Genomic DNA, 18,685 nt, shown 5'->3' on the forward strand with positions numbered 1-18,685 from the left:
ATATAGGGTAGTGAAGTTAATTCAGATAAATGTACAAAATTGCTAAAAAGGAAAATCAAAATGAAAACAAAGAACAAAGGTGAATTTTTGTTTGCTTGGCCTTATATGGATGGTCCTATTCAGACACAATTCACAGTCCCTCTTTCGCGTTCCATAGATGTTATTGCAAGCGTTCCCAATTTTCTTGTGCCGCGAAAGGTGGAGGATCTCTCTTTCACGACTTTTTATAATAATCACTTGTATTATATTGTCAGAAGTCGATGTGTCAATAAACCTGCAGTGACTTCAAACTGTACAATTATTGCTGGTAAGTGTATTGAAACTCATATACCGGTATATCGTATAATCGTAGTGTAATGATGTTTGTTTTTTGCACTTCTCTTCGGATCGTCTTCACTTCAAAATCATATTGGCCTTCACAACTCGTCTTGGAATCTTGGATCTTCGATCGCGACTTCGCTTCTTCGCTTTAAAAGTTTTAGTATTTTTACTGGGCCGTAGCCTTTGGCTTGGCTATTGCTCGCTGCTGCTGTCAGCTAGCGCGCAGCGGAGCTGAGCTGAGAAGTAGAACTATTTATGCTTTTTAATTTCAGCCCTTGCTTTCCAAATGACACATTGACAGTCATTGTAAATAAAACACAACATAATCTCACAGTGTTGGAGGATCGATGCTCTCACTCACTGTCTCAGACAGTCTCAAGACTCGGACTCAGTCTCAACAGAGTCAAGTCTCAGTTTTACAAATCTTAATTCTTACTTTTTAACTTAGATTAGAGTCTAGATCTAGATGATAAATCTAGCCTAGACTAGACATTACTAAGAAATAAGAAATGTGGAAATTTGTTAATACTGGAGTAAAAACTAATAAAATAAGCTTTGCCACCGTTTCTGATGATAAACTGATGTGATGTGTGCTTATTATTATGTGACAAAGACATTGACGTCTGCCAAGAGTTTGTGATGTCGATTCTGACCGGAAAATGCATAAAAAATGTAACATTCTGTGTACGAAAAAGGCTGACATCGTATTGCAAATTTAATGCCAATTTTTTTACAATAGAGATTACAAGTGTAACTACATTACAGGCGCAGGGAGTTCATTTTATTAAGTAACACTTAGTCTAGAGGTGGTATTCCGGTAGCGGTTAAAAGTTAGCACACACTAAGTTAGTCCACACTTTTATGGAGTGCCTGTTGCCAACTCATTTACCCTGTACAGATTATTTTAATCCTTCAATGAAAAGTGTCCAAAAAATTAATTTTGCAATGAAATGGGAAGAAAAAGCTAATATGAGTATGAACTTAATTTCAACAAAGTCTTTTGTAGATTATCTTTGTCATGAATATTGAAGGAGGAAGATGACACCTAGCATTCCATAGAAGTGTGAACTAAAATTCTAGTTTAGTCTGGACTTAGTCCCGGCTTAACTTATGAGAATATCACCCAAAGGATTCACCTTAAACACCCTTCAATATTGTTATAAATTTTGCATCAAATTAAAGACTGAATCTCCCAATATCTTCCTGGATTTGTTTGTAATAAATGATAATGCATGTTTTGTTTAAGCATTGTGGGTTCATGCATACATTACATGATGTAGTGTGCATTCATGTGGCTTTGCATTACAATTTTAAGGGTGAAAGCGAAAAAATCTCACCCCTTCTCCCTTACAAAAAAAGAAGACTTTTTGCTCTTGAAGTGAAATTTCTTTCGATCATTTAAAGCCTGTTTTTGTTGGTTCTTTCTACTTGTACAATTCAATCCTTTCATGCAAAGGAAAAATGCCTATAATGTTTACAAAGCCTTTGTATGGGAATGTTTCTTCCATCCACCTTTTGAATAGTTTTTATTAAAGTTTGTGAGCTTGTCAAAGGGCTAGTATTTCCTGTAGATCTAGTTCCTCTTTATCATTGCATCGGCACCAGGAGTGTTTGATGTGTGGTCATGTGTCTGTACAACAAAAAGATCTGTCAATGCCGAGCTACAATGTGTAAGACTAGGAGAGTTTTAAAATATTTTTTGTTTAAATACTCATGAATTTCAATTACAAAAAGGAAGTAGATCTATATCTCGCACAACTTGTATAATATACGCACTATGCACTAATCAATCGTGACCACTACGAGAGACACCACACCACAATATCCTTGTTTAGTTGCTGGAAAGGCTTTTGACGAGTACCAGCATAGACGTAGACTTAGATGGACTCTTAGTGTAATATGATATACACTGTATATTATGGGAAATTGTTGTAATTCAAGTTTTATTGTTGGGCTTACATTTACATTCATTAAACAGGTGTAACAAGTGAAAGAAAATGTTGTGTTAATAATGTACATGAAGACATACATGTACCAGTACATCATGAACATGCCACATAATTTGTATCATATGCATTCAACAAAATATTTTATGTACTGTAATACATCTTATTTTATATTATGTGACATTGGTTGCTGACAGACATGTAGGCCAGGTACATGTATGTATAATATATCTATCCTCCATATCTTCTGCAATATGTTGAATTTTATGCCTTTTAAAACCATATTTATCAACAATCATGAGAATACACATGCAACATCAATAGCCTTAACTGTTTCCACAACATTGGCTCTTGTTATGGTGGTAGTAACAGTACCACTTGTTCCTCGTTCGTTCATTCATTCACTCAGTCATGATACACACACAAACACAAACACACACCCCTTTTATGTGTGTCTCCTATCCCAAAGACTTTGTGTACATGTCATTGTAAAGCTGGTGATAAAATTAAAAACGAGGTCGAAGTGTGGGCTGTGGCCAGATGCCGGTCTCTGATTGGTCAGTCAATATGGGCCCACTCTATAATCTCTTGACACACCTCCACAACAAACCCATCAAAGTTACGGAGTGTCTTTTATGTCAAGATGAGTGTATTGTGTTGTCAATCTACTCACTGTGAAGCTATTCATCCATGCCAATAGTAATAGCTCTCTTCGCTAGAAGTAGGGCAAAATTGTATTCTCGCTGAAGAAGAATTACATGAAGTTTGTACATTTGTATGTACATCAAATAATTTCATTCCTAGAGAAATAAGTCACAATCGACATATATGAGAAAATGAATACAATATAAAACATAGATTTTGTTCCATTAAAATTCCATAATTTCTACATGTACATCCATAAGGAATATATCAAAGGTATTTAGGTATGGAGCGTTTTCAATACTATTTACTAGGAATCTAAGCATTCATACATACTTATAAGGCGATGTTCATGAGCACTCAGGCAGAATTGTAATTTTATAATTCAGGGAATTGCATTCCTATAGAAATGAAAGTCACGAATACGAGGAAATGAATTAATACAAAACTTAGATCCTGTTCAACTAAAAATTCCACAATTTTATGCAGTTATTTGCCAGTTTAATTCCTTAGGGATGTTTGGGAGAATTTTCATTTTGAAGCATTTTTAATGAAGTAGTGGTCTGTAGAGGCAGGTCTACTTGTACTTGTATTTCAAACCTATCAAACTGATGTCATTTGTAGTTATTTATTATTATTAATCAAATGGAACTGGATTACTGGAATTAATGTTTTGTCTTTTTTTTCTGGTTAAGGGGAAAGCACCAGAATAGTATGACTGCTATCGTGTCTACAACAATGTACACATAGTAAATTGTTATGATTTTAGTGATAACAGGTTTGTTCAAATCCATTGAGGAACATGGTAAGACTGCATTTGGCATTTCAAAACAAGCACTAAATAGTGTAACTCTGGGGGATTGGCTTTCAGTATCAGAAGTTGCCTATTCCTTGACTAAAATACCAATTGCAACAAAAGGTCAATGAGAGTTTGTATTTGTTTTCTTCTTCATAGTAAAATAAAGAATAGAGCTGTTTTTCTTTCAGTAGTCTCGATCCTACCCTGGAAAAGAAGGTACTGAAATGATAATATTTGGCTCATCACGTGGACATCCAGGAACACTGGATTCAGGGTTAAGTAACAGACCTAGTGTGATATGGTTACATAACATCATATACTGTAAGGTGAAGGCTTGCAACAAGATACATGAATAGTCTTGAGTTGTCAGACCCAAAAGATATTCATAATGTACCTGGGCTGGAATGTAATGTCATATATATATTTGAATTGTATGCCTGAGTTGTGGGGAAAATAGGCTGAGGATTACAAGACTACCGTATGCTAGACTATAGTATCAAATTGAAAGAATTTGTATCGATCAATATGCCTATACCAAGGCCCTAGGGTATTGATCTGTGTACATGTGGGTCAATTTGATAGACTGCTCTTTAGTCCAGACTAGGTCCTGGTCAAGGAGGCCATGTAAGTCCTTTGCTTGACTTCATTGGTCAGATTATTGACCATTGTCCATGGGTAGGGACCATTTCTCTCCAGGGTCAGCACTGACGTCTTAGCACCCAGGTGTCTAATACCCTTTCCCGCGCTTAGATGTCCGGTTGTTATGAATTGATTATTGACTTTTCAGTGGCACCTTTGATGTGTGTCTGAGCAGCATTTTGTTCATTTGGGCTTCTTGATCAATCTGCATTTGTTATTGTTTGGAGGGAGTCAAAAGGAAAGGTGAGTTGTATGTTTTTGTGGACTGAGGTAAACTTCCCATCGTTTGAAGTTTCTAGGTAATTTTTCATATTTTATCTTATTCACTTCTTTGACCTTTGCACTATACAACAAAATTGCAATTCCATTGATCAGTTGATATTATAGGCGTTTCTATATCCAACACAAGGCATTTGTGTGTATTATGTATGTAGCCACTTGCATATATTTTTCAGTTTTTATAAAAGTGTGCACATTAAAGTAATCTAGTCTCTCTACAAAGATTCCAACAATGTCTAATCAAAATATCAGATTTGCACCCGAAAGTACTCTTGACATCAGTTCAGATGCTTACCACTACAAATGTCTGCAATACTACTGTGATTTTGACCGTAGTAAAAATCTCACTAATTCTGAAGATTATTGGATTTAGTGAGATCCTGAACATGCTCCAAACAACAATGTTTAAATCTTATTGTTTTTAATTTTTTAAATAATTTTAAATTTTGTACATGGTTATATTTGACTTCATATCTTTAATATGGGGATAAAGTTTGACAACATACTGTGAGCCAAACTCGGCTATTAAATACGATATCTTTTAAACTTTGATGAAAACACAAAGATATTGCGGAAGTTCAAAGGTGTAATTGCAGAAGCTATTAGCAATGGAAGCATTGATCAACAATATCAGTTGTTCATCGATCCGTTGCTGATGATAAAGCATTAATATTTGGCTCTAACCCAAGAATCTAACATTCTTCAGAGTAATACTTCCTTGACATACCATGTAACCAGCCGTTTTTGTGTTCTGTATACTTGACTGATTGTAAAGTTTATTGATATGAGAGAGCTCTCTTCACAGTGTATAGGCTACTCTCCGGAAGGTATGTTTTTGAAAAGAACATTCTCTCATATGTATGTTGTATGTGTCCAAGGACTCGACTAAAGAGAAGGGAGAGGGGTGGTTGACATTGATTGATTGATTCATCGATTGTCTGTTTCTTGTTTAATTTCACAGAATCATAAAGCAGAGAAACATTTCCATGAATTCTGAAGGCTTACCTGTAAATGCAGGTCATAAAACTTGTATTCTACATGTACCTTTTTGAAGAATGATTGTTATGTCTTATTTTGAAAACCGACAGAGGAACAAAATTTATTAAAAGTATGTTGAATATATATTTTATGATGACTTACAGTAATCAACTACATGTAAATTATTCATAACCTTACCACCAAGTTTTTGTAATTTTTTAAGTACTAGAGTAGAATGTGAAAAAAAAGGATTTCCCTCAATATATGCTTCTTGAGAATGTGACATATTAAAGCTTATACCATACATCTAAAAGTATTCAACAAAGGCCCTAATTTAATCAGCCCACCTTTGATTCTTGAGCTACGAAAAACAAAAAAGAAACTTAAAATTGATAAGGGGTATGAAAACTATGAATACTTCATTTATTAACTGTACATGAAAAACATGACTTACTTGAGGCACATGTAGCAGTATTCTTGTTATTTTATTTTGCTTTATTAAAACTGTTATATTAGCGTAGTTCTACTGTTATTTCAGGGCAATCCTACACGTGTAATAAGCTCATTTGTGTGAGGAGAAAGTTATATATGTTTTAAATATAAGATCACTTATTCTACACATACATGCATCTGAATCGCAAACTGGAATTTGATCGGTAGATTGTGATATACATGTACATGTATATATTCACGGTCTACTCTCCAATATATCATTATTCTTTGTTTTTCTACTAAAAAGACCGGTAGTGCCTTCTCGACCCTTTGGAAGTTTTCGCACTGTTCTCAATTTATTGATAGCATAACTTTATAAGCCTGACGAAAATAAATAAAACTCTGAATAATATATTTCTCTTATCACAAAAATATCAACTGCAACACAGATATAGCCATCATTCTACTAATCCTTTATGCAAACCCCTGTTTGTCAAATGAATCAATCCAGCTCATCACATGATATTGGCATGGTGTCCTGATGCTTTGGAGTTAGTCTCACACCTAGACCCTGCAGTTCTTGTTTGCCTTTTATAACATGACATTTTCCTCCTATTTATCTTGTTTCCTGAAAGACAATCAAGATTTTGCAGTTTTAAGGTGATTTGTGATATTTGGAATACATAATGAGACTTAAGTTTAATATAAATTCAAATATGAGTGGTTCAGTTATGTTGGGCAAAGAAAGGACTTTGACATAGACTAGTGAGTGTGTATGATGATGGTTGTATGATCAGCTGATAGTGTGGTGGTGCCATATTAGAATGCACATTGAACAGGCTATTATGATGCCATGGTAGTGTGCACTCAATACTATAAATCAGCACTACAATACAACTCGTTCGGTTCAACTATTGTTATTATTGGGCTTTAATCTCTATGTGCATGCCATGTACAATTTATTGCTGTTCTGAAGCAGATGAACTCGTCAAAATTTGAGAAGTGGACATCAGTTTTTAACTTGGACTTCAAATCATTTGGCTTTGCTGCATTGCACTGCATTCAAATGTGCCGAAACTAGTTACCGGTCTACATCCATTAGGAATAAAATATAGTCAAAAAGTCAGCTGATTGCTTGTCGTGTACATTACCATCTTTGATCTGGTGCACTGCACTGCACTGTAAAACTTGTCTTTTGTGGGGTAAGTTATACTTAACTTTGGAAGCTGGAATTTGTGATAACATTTTTGATAATTGTTGATGTAGGTCCTACAGGAGAGTTGTATTTACTATTCTAACTTGTTACAGTTTAACTTGATGATTTTATTAAACAATTTTATTTACATCATAGATACTAGGCAAAGCTACATAACGTCGCTGTTTTCACGAAGTGACGGTAGTGAAACAAAATTGCATTCACTTTGCGTGACAATTTTCCTCACTTCGTGAAAACAAGGACGATATTAGTAACAGAAAACTGTTTAAAGTTATCTCTTGCTTATTCTTTTTATTATTGTTATACCGGTATTCTGTTTCGATCATACTTTTAGTTACCTCTCCCCTTTTTGTGCTTCTCATTTTATGTTTGCCCAAGATCTCGGCAGCGTTTCACAAAGCTGTCATGCATGATACAGTATACTGGCTTTAAGTACAATTTCTCTGACATGTGATTGAAACGTGCATGAAAATTTTCACACGTTTGAATGGGATGTCGGTGAACTTGTACCTAAATGACTGTTTTGTGAAACGATACCCTAGTTTTTTATAGAGTAACTGAGCTAGGTACAACTGCAAGTATGATAGGGGTCAGGACGTTTAACAAAAAATTATGCCAACACTTTTGCCTTTGGATTTAAATGAAATGTATGCAGTAAATTGCATGAATTTTTATCCTTTATGATATTGTCTATTAAATATAAGTCTTAAAACTTATAAGATTTATGAAATGTTGCTTGTGAACTTCTTCAAATCACCGTTTTAAGTTGAATGTCCGGATACGGAACCTGTCCAAAAAAACAAAAAAAAATCCCCACAAATAACATACCCTTTACATTCACCCTAAATGTGAGTATTGTAATTCTTTATACTATTCCGTCATCAATAACTAAGAAGATGAAAGTTTATGAATTTTCTGTACAGACCAAATCAGAGAGGACCTAGGTTTCTCTGATGCATAATGATGCAAAAATGCATACCCGTAACTTTCCTATCTTCAGTGGGATATTGTTCAAACTTTCACTAATTTGTTTCTCTCATTTTTCTGCTTTTAATTAAAACCAACGTAATATCAGAGTAGGCTCTACATGTATTGTACACATCACTAGCCCAACCATCCGCGAGTGGAGCTGTATCAATTTCTGTGGCGGTTGGCCTCTAAAGTTGAAGAAACCAATAACAAAAAGGATGATGGGGAAAAATCCCTGAAAAATACTACCTGTATTTACTATGTACATTGTAAAATATTTTATTTCCATACATTTCCTTCAATTGAATCTGTATCACATTGGTCAGGTGACATTTTCAGTCTGTTTTGGCTGGCAATCTTGTTCCAATGGAATCGTCAAACACTCAAATGAGAATAGTAATGAGAACACACATTTGCCTATTGTGGGCAACCTCGGCAGTACTACAGACGTAAGGTTGACTACTGTATGCGTGAGTGCGTTTTAACCTTGCATAAGTGACTGAGTGGTTACATGTCTGAATTTCTGACATTGGTTGCTAATTGATTCAATTAGCAACTGATCACAACAAAATCTGATTTTTCTTAATTCAATAATTGTTTGGGAAGACAGCTGTTACATTTTGGCACTAAACAGCCATCCTAGTAAATGACAACTTGAAATATACATCTGTAGTTTCAAAAAAATTGTTTGAAGTGGGCTATTTTGTTGAAATTCGACTCTTGAATGTTACTGTAACTTACAGGTGCAGGTAGAACTTGTGAAAATTAAGCCACTGTCAAATTTATCTTTCTTTTTGTTGTTTGAGCTCTTTTGGGGCTTTGTGTAGAGAAGAGGACATCCAACATTTTGTTTCAACTTGCTTACAAAATGTACATCACTGAAAGCCAGAAGGGTGTTAAATCCAATCGGTCTGAGTTAATGTCCTTTTGACTCTAAGCAGATAACTACATGTACATTACATGTTGCTTGTACATGGAATAACGATACGTTACTGAATTAATTAGTGACCTCGGCATTATTGACAAGTGGCATTCCATAGCAGTGTCATCACCTTTTGGAAGGTTGACATACATTTGAGGGGCATTCACACATACAGAAAAAAAGGTGAGATTTAAAATCGATTTTTGCATCGAGATCCAATTTTATTTTTTTTGCGTGTGTGGACAGAATAATTTCACTAATCTTCACGAATCGCACTAAGTCTTGCATAATTTTTTAGAATAATCGCAATAGTTTGCCGGGCGCTGTGTGTGAATGGTATTGAGAATCAAAAATCTATTCATTTAGTCCCAGGATTCCAAGCGCGCATACACCATTTGAGATTCACGCACGTGCAGTTCGAACATTCTTGCCGTTGAGCGAGAATTCTCCTTGTGTTGTGAATGGTCGCCAAAATAAAAAAATAAAAATATATTTGCATCGCGATCTAACTCGCACTAAATTGACATGTGTGAACGGTCTCTAACAAAAATAAATCAATCTTTGCATCGCGATCCAAATTGCACAAGTTGTTATGTGTGAACGGGCCTAATAATGGAGTTGGAACCAATCCAATAGAAAATGTCAAGCTGGCTAGGCATGTGATGTAGATTACACAGGGAGTTCAAATACGTGGGTGGGTTTGTGTACATGGGATGGGAGGGATGTTGGCATGGTGCCAAGGAGAGAGACAGAGACAGAGACACATGCAGAGAGAGAGAGACAGAGACGGAGGCTTTTGAAAATTACAGTTTGAGTTCAAGTGCATACTGTAGACCTGTGCATTACTAATTCATTATAGAGAGGGAGATCGTGCAAAGCAATGGTTTGTTGTCATATTGCGTAGTATGCTGTGCACTGGTGCATGAATTTAATTGATTCCATTCATTCAACAGAATCCTGAAGGATATACAGTGGGTAAGCTTGTACGAGCATGATTGATGATCTCCTTTCTAGTAATTATTTTTTATTTGTTTACAAGTCAGATTCTAGTTTCTACATAATTATATACACGTTTACACATGTACATGCATATTGTGAAGTACATAATTGTAATTGATGAATGCCTGATATTACATGTAACTGCTGTAGGCAGAGCAGGAAATGTTTGTATTTGGTAGGACCTTTACAAGCTTAGATTTTGGAGGATTCAGAGGGGGAGGGGCAGGGGATGGAGGAGTGGGAGGGGCAGGGGAAGGGAGAGGGGGAGGAGATGGGGAGGGGATGGGATAGGGATGGGATGGGGAGAAGGAGAAGGAGCTAGAAGAGAAGGAGAAGGAGAGGAAAATAAAAAACAAAAAGAAGCAGGGGGAAGAGGAGGTTTATATAACGTAAAAATAAATTGACAATATCTCTTTAAGCTAGGCGATATAAATTGCAAGTGTCTTCACATCACAGAAATTCTATAATATTCTATGACTCATAGACACATGATCAATACACACTTGAATGAAGCGATTGATTGCAACACAGGATGTTACACCACTGACTTCATGTCCTCACACCAAACGGCTTCTATTCTTATTTCCTGTCCGCGTCACTCTGAGCAATGCTGATCTTACATCGGATAGTAGTTTGTTGGAAGATACACATTGCTGACCAAGAAGGAGATTCCCCATAGAAATTTTGTGTAGATTTACTGTAGAGTCGCAACTCGCAAGGGTGTTTTACTGTAAGGATGAGTTTCTGAATGATGTTCTATGTTTCAAACAACCAATTGTCATCTCTTTGTTTCACCTAGTACAGGTGTAGATAATGTACTTCTTGGTTCTTAAGTATATTTTAAGTTTTTGCAGTTTGAATTTGTGTTCATGACAGGGCTCAACACTAACCTGTATGTATTGAAGGGGGTCTGATTTCCATTTTCAGGGGGTTCAAGTGCAATGGGCCCCCGTTAAAATTTGTCAATTGTTGGAGTTCGGATGAACTATTGGGGCCAGTGCTTACCAGACTCTTGTTAATGTTTATCCACAGTCACTCTAGAACATTGACGACATGCATTTTACAAAGTTCAAAGGCCTGCTACATGTACCTGAACATGTTCTCAACAATTTGTTTTTCTTTCATGTGTACAGTATCTGTATGTGGAATTTTTTATGTTGAGTTCATTTACGATTTAGTGAGAGGAAACTTTGGGTTTCTGCTGACATCCTATATTCAGTGTATTATGAAGCTTAGAAGATAATAATGATAATAGTAATAATGTCAACTTATAAAGCGCACATATCCTTTCTAAAAGACTGCTGAAGGCGCTCAGATCTAAAATGTTTCAACTCTAAATCTGTTCTTTACTCCATTTCCCTCTTTCTCCAGATCATTCAAGTCAAGTCTGGTTTAATACAATCAGTAGAATGAGCGGACTGTAGCCAACTGAAAATTGGCCACCATGAATTACGTGGGTCGCTTGATATCGGGTGTGAAGACCTTCTACAGTGAGATCAATCCAGCGACGCTGACAGGTGCCATCGATGTCATCGTGGTACAGCAGCCTGATGGCTCCCTCGTCTGTTCTCCGTTCCACGTTCGCTTCGGCAAGATGGGCGTCCTTAGGAGCAGGGAGAAGATTGTAAGTTTACAAAAAAATTATCTAAAAATCACCAGATTTGTAGCATAATTTTGTTGATGTACTGTACTGTTGTTATTATACAGTCAGAAATATTTTGAAAAGTCAGACAAGTTTGAGAAGTCAAATCAGAAACTTTGAGATGTGAAACAGACTCAGGACACATTTACATGTATGTGTGTATTTTAGGGTTTGTTTTCAATAATTTGTTGGTAATTTTGTCTGTGAATCTTGACCTCTTAAAAAAATTGTGAGAATTTGCATGTTCACAGTTTACATGTATTGTTGGCTTCCCGTATACTTAATCCCTGCAAGAAAATCCACACCCTTCAAGTTGCTCTTTTTTGCACATTCATTAAAAACAAATAGCAAGTGGTCAGCACAATTTTCATATCTTTATCCTAAGTGATGACGTCAGTATTAAACCTGGTATCTCCCTATCTCAATGGCTTTTATCAAGAAAATAATCACAAACATGAAGGTTGCTACAGGGACATCGTGTACAGGAAATCAAAGGCACAATGTTGCAATAGCTCTGTACAAAGTCCATGATTATAATGACAAGTGAATCATTCTTGTTAAACATGAAGTCATATCATTAGATAAAGATTGATTGCACAAATCAGCAAATACATGTTTAAGTTCCCCCCCCCCCCCCAAAAAAAAAAAAAAAAGAAAAAAAAAAATATAAATCAATATAGAAATGAAATAATTTATTTTGAACAAACATGAAATATAAACAACTTAATTTAAAAAAGCAGTCCCGTGTACATGTAATGTAATACACTGTCTGCATCGCGACAAAAAAGTGCAAGGAAAGATTTGATCAACTTCAAAATTCAACCCTTTTATAATTAATGTCTGGAAACTGAAACATTGTGACATTTTAGATTACCAGTAGCATGTTCAGAGGAAATTTCTAAATGTAATTACAGACACAAGTGTATTATAATTTTATTTAACCAGTAATTCCTTATCGAATAAAGAAACTGAGTATTTGAGAGTGAAATTAAGAGAGAGAGGAAATGGCGTCTCCTCGTAATTGAGACATAGCCAGGAAGTAAATAACCCAATTAAGGGATTTAATGGATTATTCTAAATCCATGTATGACATGCTTATTCAGTTCATAACTTCATGCATACTAATGTACAAATGTAGGCTACACTGTACGATAGATCTACATTTGGTACTAACTCTATTTGAAGTGATATGAGTTAATGACCTTTTGGCTCTAAACAGATGACATAATGTCGGCTTAGAGCTAAAAGGGTGTTAACTTGATGTTGTATGATATGACTCTCAGCAGATGATACAGTGTATGTAACATTTAGTAGGAAAAGATGTAAGGAAAGGAGGGAATACCCCAAGTTTTTGCAAATTGAAATGCATTTCTCTCCACAGTAATTCTATTTATCTAGAGTATTGCACTACATTCATGGCATTTTAAACAAACTCTTGTTAAAATGTTTTTTATTTCTTTCTTTACTTTATCTGCAGGTTGATATTCAGATCAATGGGGAACCCGTCGATCTGTACATGAAGCTGGGAGAGAGCGGTGAAGCTTTCTTTGTGGAAGAAATAGAGGAAGAGGTATATTCAAACTAAAAATAATGTAATTTCTGTTAAAAGCAACAGCTGATGATAATGAAGGCAATGCTAACAATGTAGATTTCATCATTGATAGCTGTAATCTATTCTGTCCGTCATCTGTACAGCTGATTATTTTCTGGATTTAGATTAAGTGGGCGTTATGGATTTTCATTGATGAATTTGTGAAACCAATAAAAGGAAATCATAGTCGATCTAGCCTTGCTAAAACCATAAAGGTTAAAAAGGACAAGGAATTTCCTGCTTTGTAGTTTAGATTGCATTACCACAATGCCAATGGTTAATTTCTAAACTAGTTTTGTTTTTGATATTATAACACGTATACACATACCCGCACCCCAGTTTTCAGACAGACTAAACCTATCTATATTTGATGGAAACAATCAGGATTACATACTGTTTATGTTACAGTTATGCTTATCATTATTTTCTTATGGCCAATGACAACCATTCTCCTTAATTTCTATGACTACTGATGAAATCTATTTGTGAAACAAAAAAGTCTACCAAGAAGTACTTTTTATATGTCATGGCATCATTTAAGCTTACCACTGCAGCTTGGTTTTTACTTGCACTGGAATTTATAGCATATTGCACTGTAAATTAACAAGTGCCTTGTCCACACACCATTCCAGCACTTCCTAGTATAGCTTCCTGAGTGAGCTGCCAAAGGGATTACCCAACCAAGTACCAAGTATCCCTTTAAATGAAATGCAGTGTTGTAGGATGAAAAACATGCATGTATGTAAACACTAAATATGTATTTATGGGTTTGAAAATCTATTAATAATATTTCTTTTTTCTTTTGTTTTGTTTTTTCTGCAGGATAATGTCCCAGACCACCTTGCTACATCCCCTATCCCCACCTCGGGGAACCTCTTTAAAGAAGGTATGAAAGAGCTTCACAGCCAAAGGCTGGGACGCCACTCCCGCTCCGAGACAGAGAGCAGTCGGGAATCAGAACCACCCAGCAAGACGATGAGTTCATCCAGTCTCCGGAGCAGCAGTTCTCAGGCCCTCGGTAAAGAAACGGGAGTGGACATGCAGTCGGTGGGAGAAAAACTTCGCGATATCAGCATGGAAGCCTCAGGGTCGGGCAAAGCGAAAGAAAAGAAGTTGACAAAGACAAAGAACTCGTTGAAGACACTACAGGATGTGGAAGACGTGGAAGCAGGGTCGAGCCAAGAGGAGGATGTGTCCTCCAAGCTTGAACAGAGACTCTCAGGGTCAAGCCCTCTCACCACAGAAAGCATCACGATCGAAAGCGAATCTAAAGCCAACAACTCCAGAAGCAGGATACGTGCCAAAAGACGGAGGAGGAGAAGCGGGAAGGGTGGCAAGGTCGAAAAGACGCTGCCACAGAACAGTAATGTCAGAAGAGTGGCTTCCATGTCAGAATCCAGCACCTCGTCTTCTCAGCATTCCGATGAGGAGTTGGAAGGCATCTTCCCCATCGATGATGTGGAGGGTGATGAGGGGAACGAAGAGGAAGACGAGCATCAGGTAGATCGTCCAGTCAGCCTGGTGGCCGATGAATTTGTGTCTCAGGAGTGGAACAATCTCACAACGCCAACTCAAAGACCTTTCCATGTCTTCTCTGATGGAGACTACACACCAATTGTCAGGTTTGTTTTAAAGCCACACTGTCCTACTTGTAGCTACTTGCTCCCTCTATATAGAAAACAATGCATAATCGGTGACCATTGGTTCCCATGGTCCCCTTTTTCTCATGTTAATAACCACCTGTCAGTGACCATGTAGGGAGGTCTAATTTCTCCTTTTCAAACTAGTGCAGATAGGCTTCATCATGAATGCATTTCTTCTTTAATATTGGGGTGGTACAGTGTGTTATAATTGCCATTCATTTTCAGCTTGATGTGGGAATGATTTACAGCAGCAAATGTTTGGTATCAAGCTGCTACTTTATATTCTTCCAAATTCTTAAGCGTAACATATCTCAGTGAACTATGTAGGAAAAAATGGCATACTTGAGGTCACATCCATGGATTATGCAAAGGTAATTTAAAGGAAATTAAATACATGTTCCATGTTACAAATGGTTACAGATGCTAGTTTTCATTCCCTGTTGAATTTTGAGCACTGATACCTTTCCATTCTGGCCTTTTGCCCTGGCCTTATTTTGTCACCATTGGGCTTCATCATGAATGCATTTCTTCTTTAATATTGGGGTGGTACAGTGTGTTATAATTGCCATTCATTTTCAGCTTGATGTGGGAATGATTTACAGCAGCAAATGTTTGGTATCAAGCTGCTACTTTATATTCTTCCAAATTCTTAAGCGTAACATATCTCAGTGAACTATGTAGGAAAAAATGGCATACTTGAGGTCACATCCATGGATTATGCAAAGGTAATTTAAAGGAAATTAAATACATGTTCCATATTACAAATGGTTACAGATGCTAGTTTTCATTCCCTGTTGAATTTTGAGCACTGATACTTTACCATTCTGGCCTTTTGCCCTGGCCTTATTTTGTCACCATTGGGCTCCAACTTAACTGGCTATCTTGGCAGGCTCATTGGGTAAATTCAACTTAGATCTAGATGTCTTTGTTGTCAGATTACTTGGAGGAATACATGATATACATGTAGTACATGTAGCTCTGTAATTGACCTCCGAATATGCTTGGTTCTCTTTTATACCCCAGCCCCCAAGCAACCCGTCCATCCACGCCAAAGAGTGACACTGAAGCTGATCATCTACGTCAGTCAAACCTCAGGCAAGCCAACAAGGCAGCTGGCATTGACAAGTTTGAGTGGAACTGGGGAGAACTGCCAGAGGTGAGTCAGCATATATTTCTCTTTCTCTTTCTTTCTCTCTCTCTTCCCTCCTTCTCCCCCTCTCCTCCCTCTCTCCCTCTATCATGTAAAGTATAAATGCACAAATAGCCAATAATGCAATTTTCAGGCACAGCTCTGTATCCACGACTATGGCATTGGTGATATTGCTTGTGGTACAATGATAATGGTGATGGTGTGGAGATGGATGAGCTGTTGGTGCTGGCAGTGTCTGACGAGGTGTGGATAATGTCTACATGTAATTGAAACGGGTGAAGTGAAAGTGGAAATGATAATGCTTCTTGTAGTCATGGCACTGGCCATGTTACTAGTTGGGGAGGTGATGGTAATTGAGAATGAGGGATACAGTGTAGGTGAATTTCTGGTAATAGCTGAAGTTCTGGTAATAGCTATGTCACTATAATTAATTGGAACAACTACATGTGTACATTGTACGGTGTACATTGTAGATGATGGAAGTAAAGGAGAAGTGTAATCAATAAATTACAGAGGGGGAAAACATGAAGATATTGAGGAAAAATAGAATTATTTATTTCAATTGTGAACATGTAGAGTTTGTTTGCAATTTTGTCATCATCACAATTTCTCATCCCATGCTTCTAATATCTAATGCTTAAATAAAATTTGGGACCATTACAGCTACCAAATTACAACTCCAGTGAACAAGGATCATGGGTTCATACAGTTTGAACTGGAGGTTTTGTTTTTGTTAGTTTGTTTATGGCATCATCTGTGAATGCTCTATTTTAGGGTTTTATTTGAATTTTATTTTATTGATAAACATCTGTTATACATGTATTATTTAATGTAAATTATTTAAGAGTGTGGGATTGGAAGGTTAACCTGCTATTTTTCAATGCATAACAGTCACCTCCACATACGCATGATATTTCATTCTCTCACCCATACGGCATAACTCTGAAATATATATCCATTTCACTCTCATCGTGTGTATAATGTTATATAGCGAACGGTCTCGCAACCAACCATAAGTATTCAGATATCTGCTGCCGAATCCATCTCTAAGGTACATATTCATTCAGCCTTGATGTCTTGTCGCTTGCTACATTCATGCTTGCTGCATTTGATCTGCATTTGTTTGAGTTTTTACAGAGGAAATCTTGAGTTCTGAGTACAAAACTATCAAAAATACATGTACCTGTATGAAGACATTGAACTTGATTAAAAAAATAAGTTGTACAAAATATAAAACCCTTGTTTATTAACGGTTACTTTGTTTTAAAAAAAGTAATAAGAATATGACAACAAGAATTTTATGATATTTGAAAGAAGGCCCTTGCATTAATATGCATAATTGAAACCAGATATACCTGCTTTTAGATGCTTATTTCTCAGCTGATTTTATTTTTTGTTCACTATCGGAACTCAAGATTTTTATTAGGTCTCTTGTTTGAGCCTGCTTATTGCTTTTGCCAACTTTGGTGATGTGCATGAATGTGATTCATAATGTGAAAATATAGTTTCAACTTTTTATTTCCTAATGCAATGATTCTTTTTCAGTTTTGTTTCTTAAAATCTTTGTTTTTGTTTGTTTGTTTTTTGTTTTTGTTTAAAGGTTTTTAGTTTTTATTTTCTCTCACTGGCCATGATTTTCTTATTCAGTTGCATTTTGATCTCGATTTAAGATAAAATCATGTCCATTTGTATGCTATCTTGTTCTGCCATGACAAATGCATGCATATTCATTTGCCAAAGAGAGTTTACAACATATGCATATGTATTCATACTGATCTGCATTTTTAAAATTGCCATTGATAGTAAATTGTCTTTACTTTCACAAGAAAACAATTTTGTGACCCTTATGTTCATTTAGTTGAGCAAATTAGCTTTCATAGATGTGATTAGAATCAATGTTTGGTTTTGTTGATGCATGTTTGATCAATATTCTTTGAGACTATTATTTATTAAATGTGAAGGAAAGGAATGGTTGATTTTTGTATTACAAAAGGATATTAACACTTGACTGCCAATTTTAATACAATTCTCTAGTCCTGTCTCCTGTGATTGATTCATATAATGAAATTAATAATTAATGAAAGTGGAAGTAATCTATGATAGTATTAGTTTCTACGTATCTGACTATCTGTGTTTCAACATAGTACTCTTGCTGTGTACAAGGTACATGTACATGTACCGGCAAGAAATACAAAAAGGAGCATCCTGGAAAAGGAAAGTTGGAGATATATCACAGAAAGATTTAATTTACCTATTTAATGGGTATGTTAGAGAATTGCTGGCAAAGTATTGTATAGAAACTACTAATTACATGTAGCAGTACCATTGTGTTGAAGGAAAGTCTGTTATACTAGCGTTGTACATATAACGGACATGTCATTTTGAGTCTGTCAGAAGGTCCACCAAGTAGAAATATAGTGAACCTGTCTATAAAGACCACATTTTTGGTCTCCCTTGGACAAGAAAAGACAAGAAAAGTGGTCTTTATGTGCAGGTGGCCTAAATGTACAGGTTCCT

The 18,685-nt window shown here is 36.1% G+C and overlaps 1 protein-coding gene across 5 annotated transcripts in view; it reads left to right on the forward strand.

Annotated features, from left to right (window-relative positions):
- The first annotated feature begins 205 nt into the window (after nt 1-205).
- LOC582841 (phosphatidate phosphatase LPIN3) overlaps nt 206-18,685 on the forward strand; it is a 33,393-nt gene continuing 14,913 nt past the window's right edge. Inside the window, exons 1-6 of one of the 5 annotated variants that reach the window (XM_011662074.2) lie at nt 206-307; nt 11,514-11,766; nt 13,262-13,354; nt 14,198-14,997; nt 16,042-16,174; nt 17,160-17,219. In XM_011662074.2, coding sequence (XP_011660376.1) covers nt 11,587-11,766; nt 13,262-13,354; nt 14,198-14,997; nt 16,042-16,174; nt 17,160-17,219 — 1,266 coding nt within the window. In that variant the 5' untranslated portion in view covers nt 206-307; nt 11,514-11,586. Of the gene's footprint in view, nt 308-4,448; nt 4,591-6,913; nt 7,239-9,936; nt 10,119-11,513; nt 11,767-13,261; nt 13,355-14,197; nt 14,998-16,041; nt 16,175-17,159; nt 17,220-18,685 lie in introns of those variants that run through there. The other 4 variants (XM_011662076.2, XM_011662073.2, XM_011662075.2 and 1 more) reach the window with 4 other exon arrangements.

Source organism: Strongylocentrotus purpuratus, unplaced genomic scaffold (genome assembly GCF_000002235.5).
Source record: "Strongylocentrotus purpuratus isolate Spur 01 unplaced genomic scaffold, Spur_5.0 spur5_scaffold_7, whole genome shotgun sequence".
NCBI lineage: Eukaryota > Metazoa > Echinodermata > Echinoidea > Camarodonta > Strongylocentrotidae > Strongylocentrotus > Strongylocentrotus purpuratus.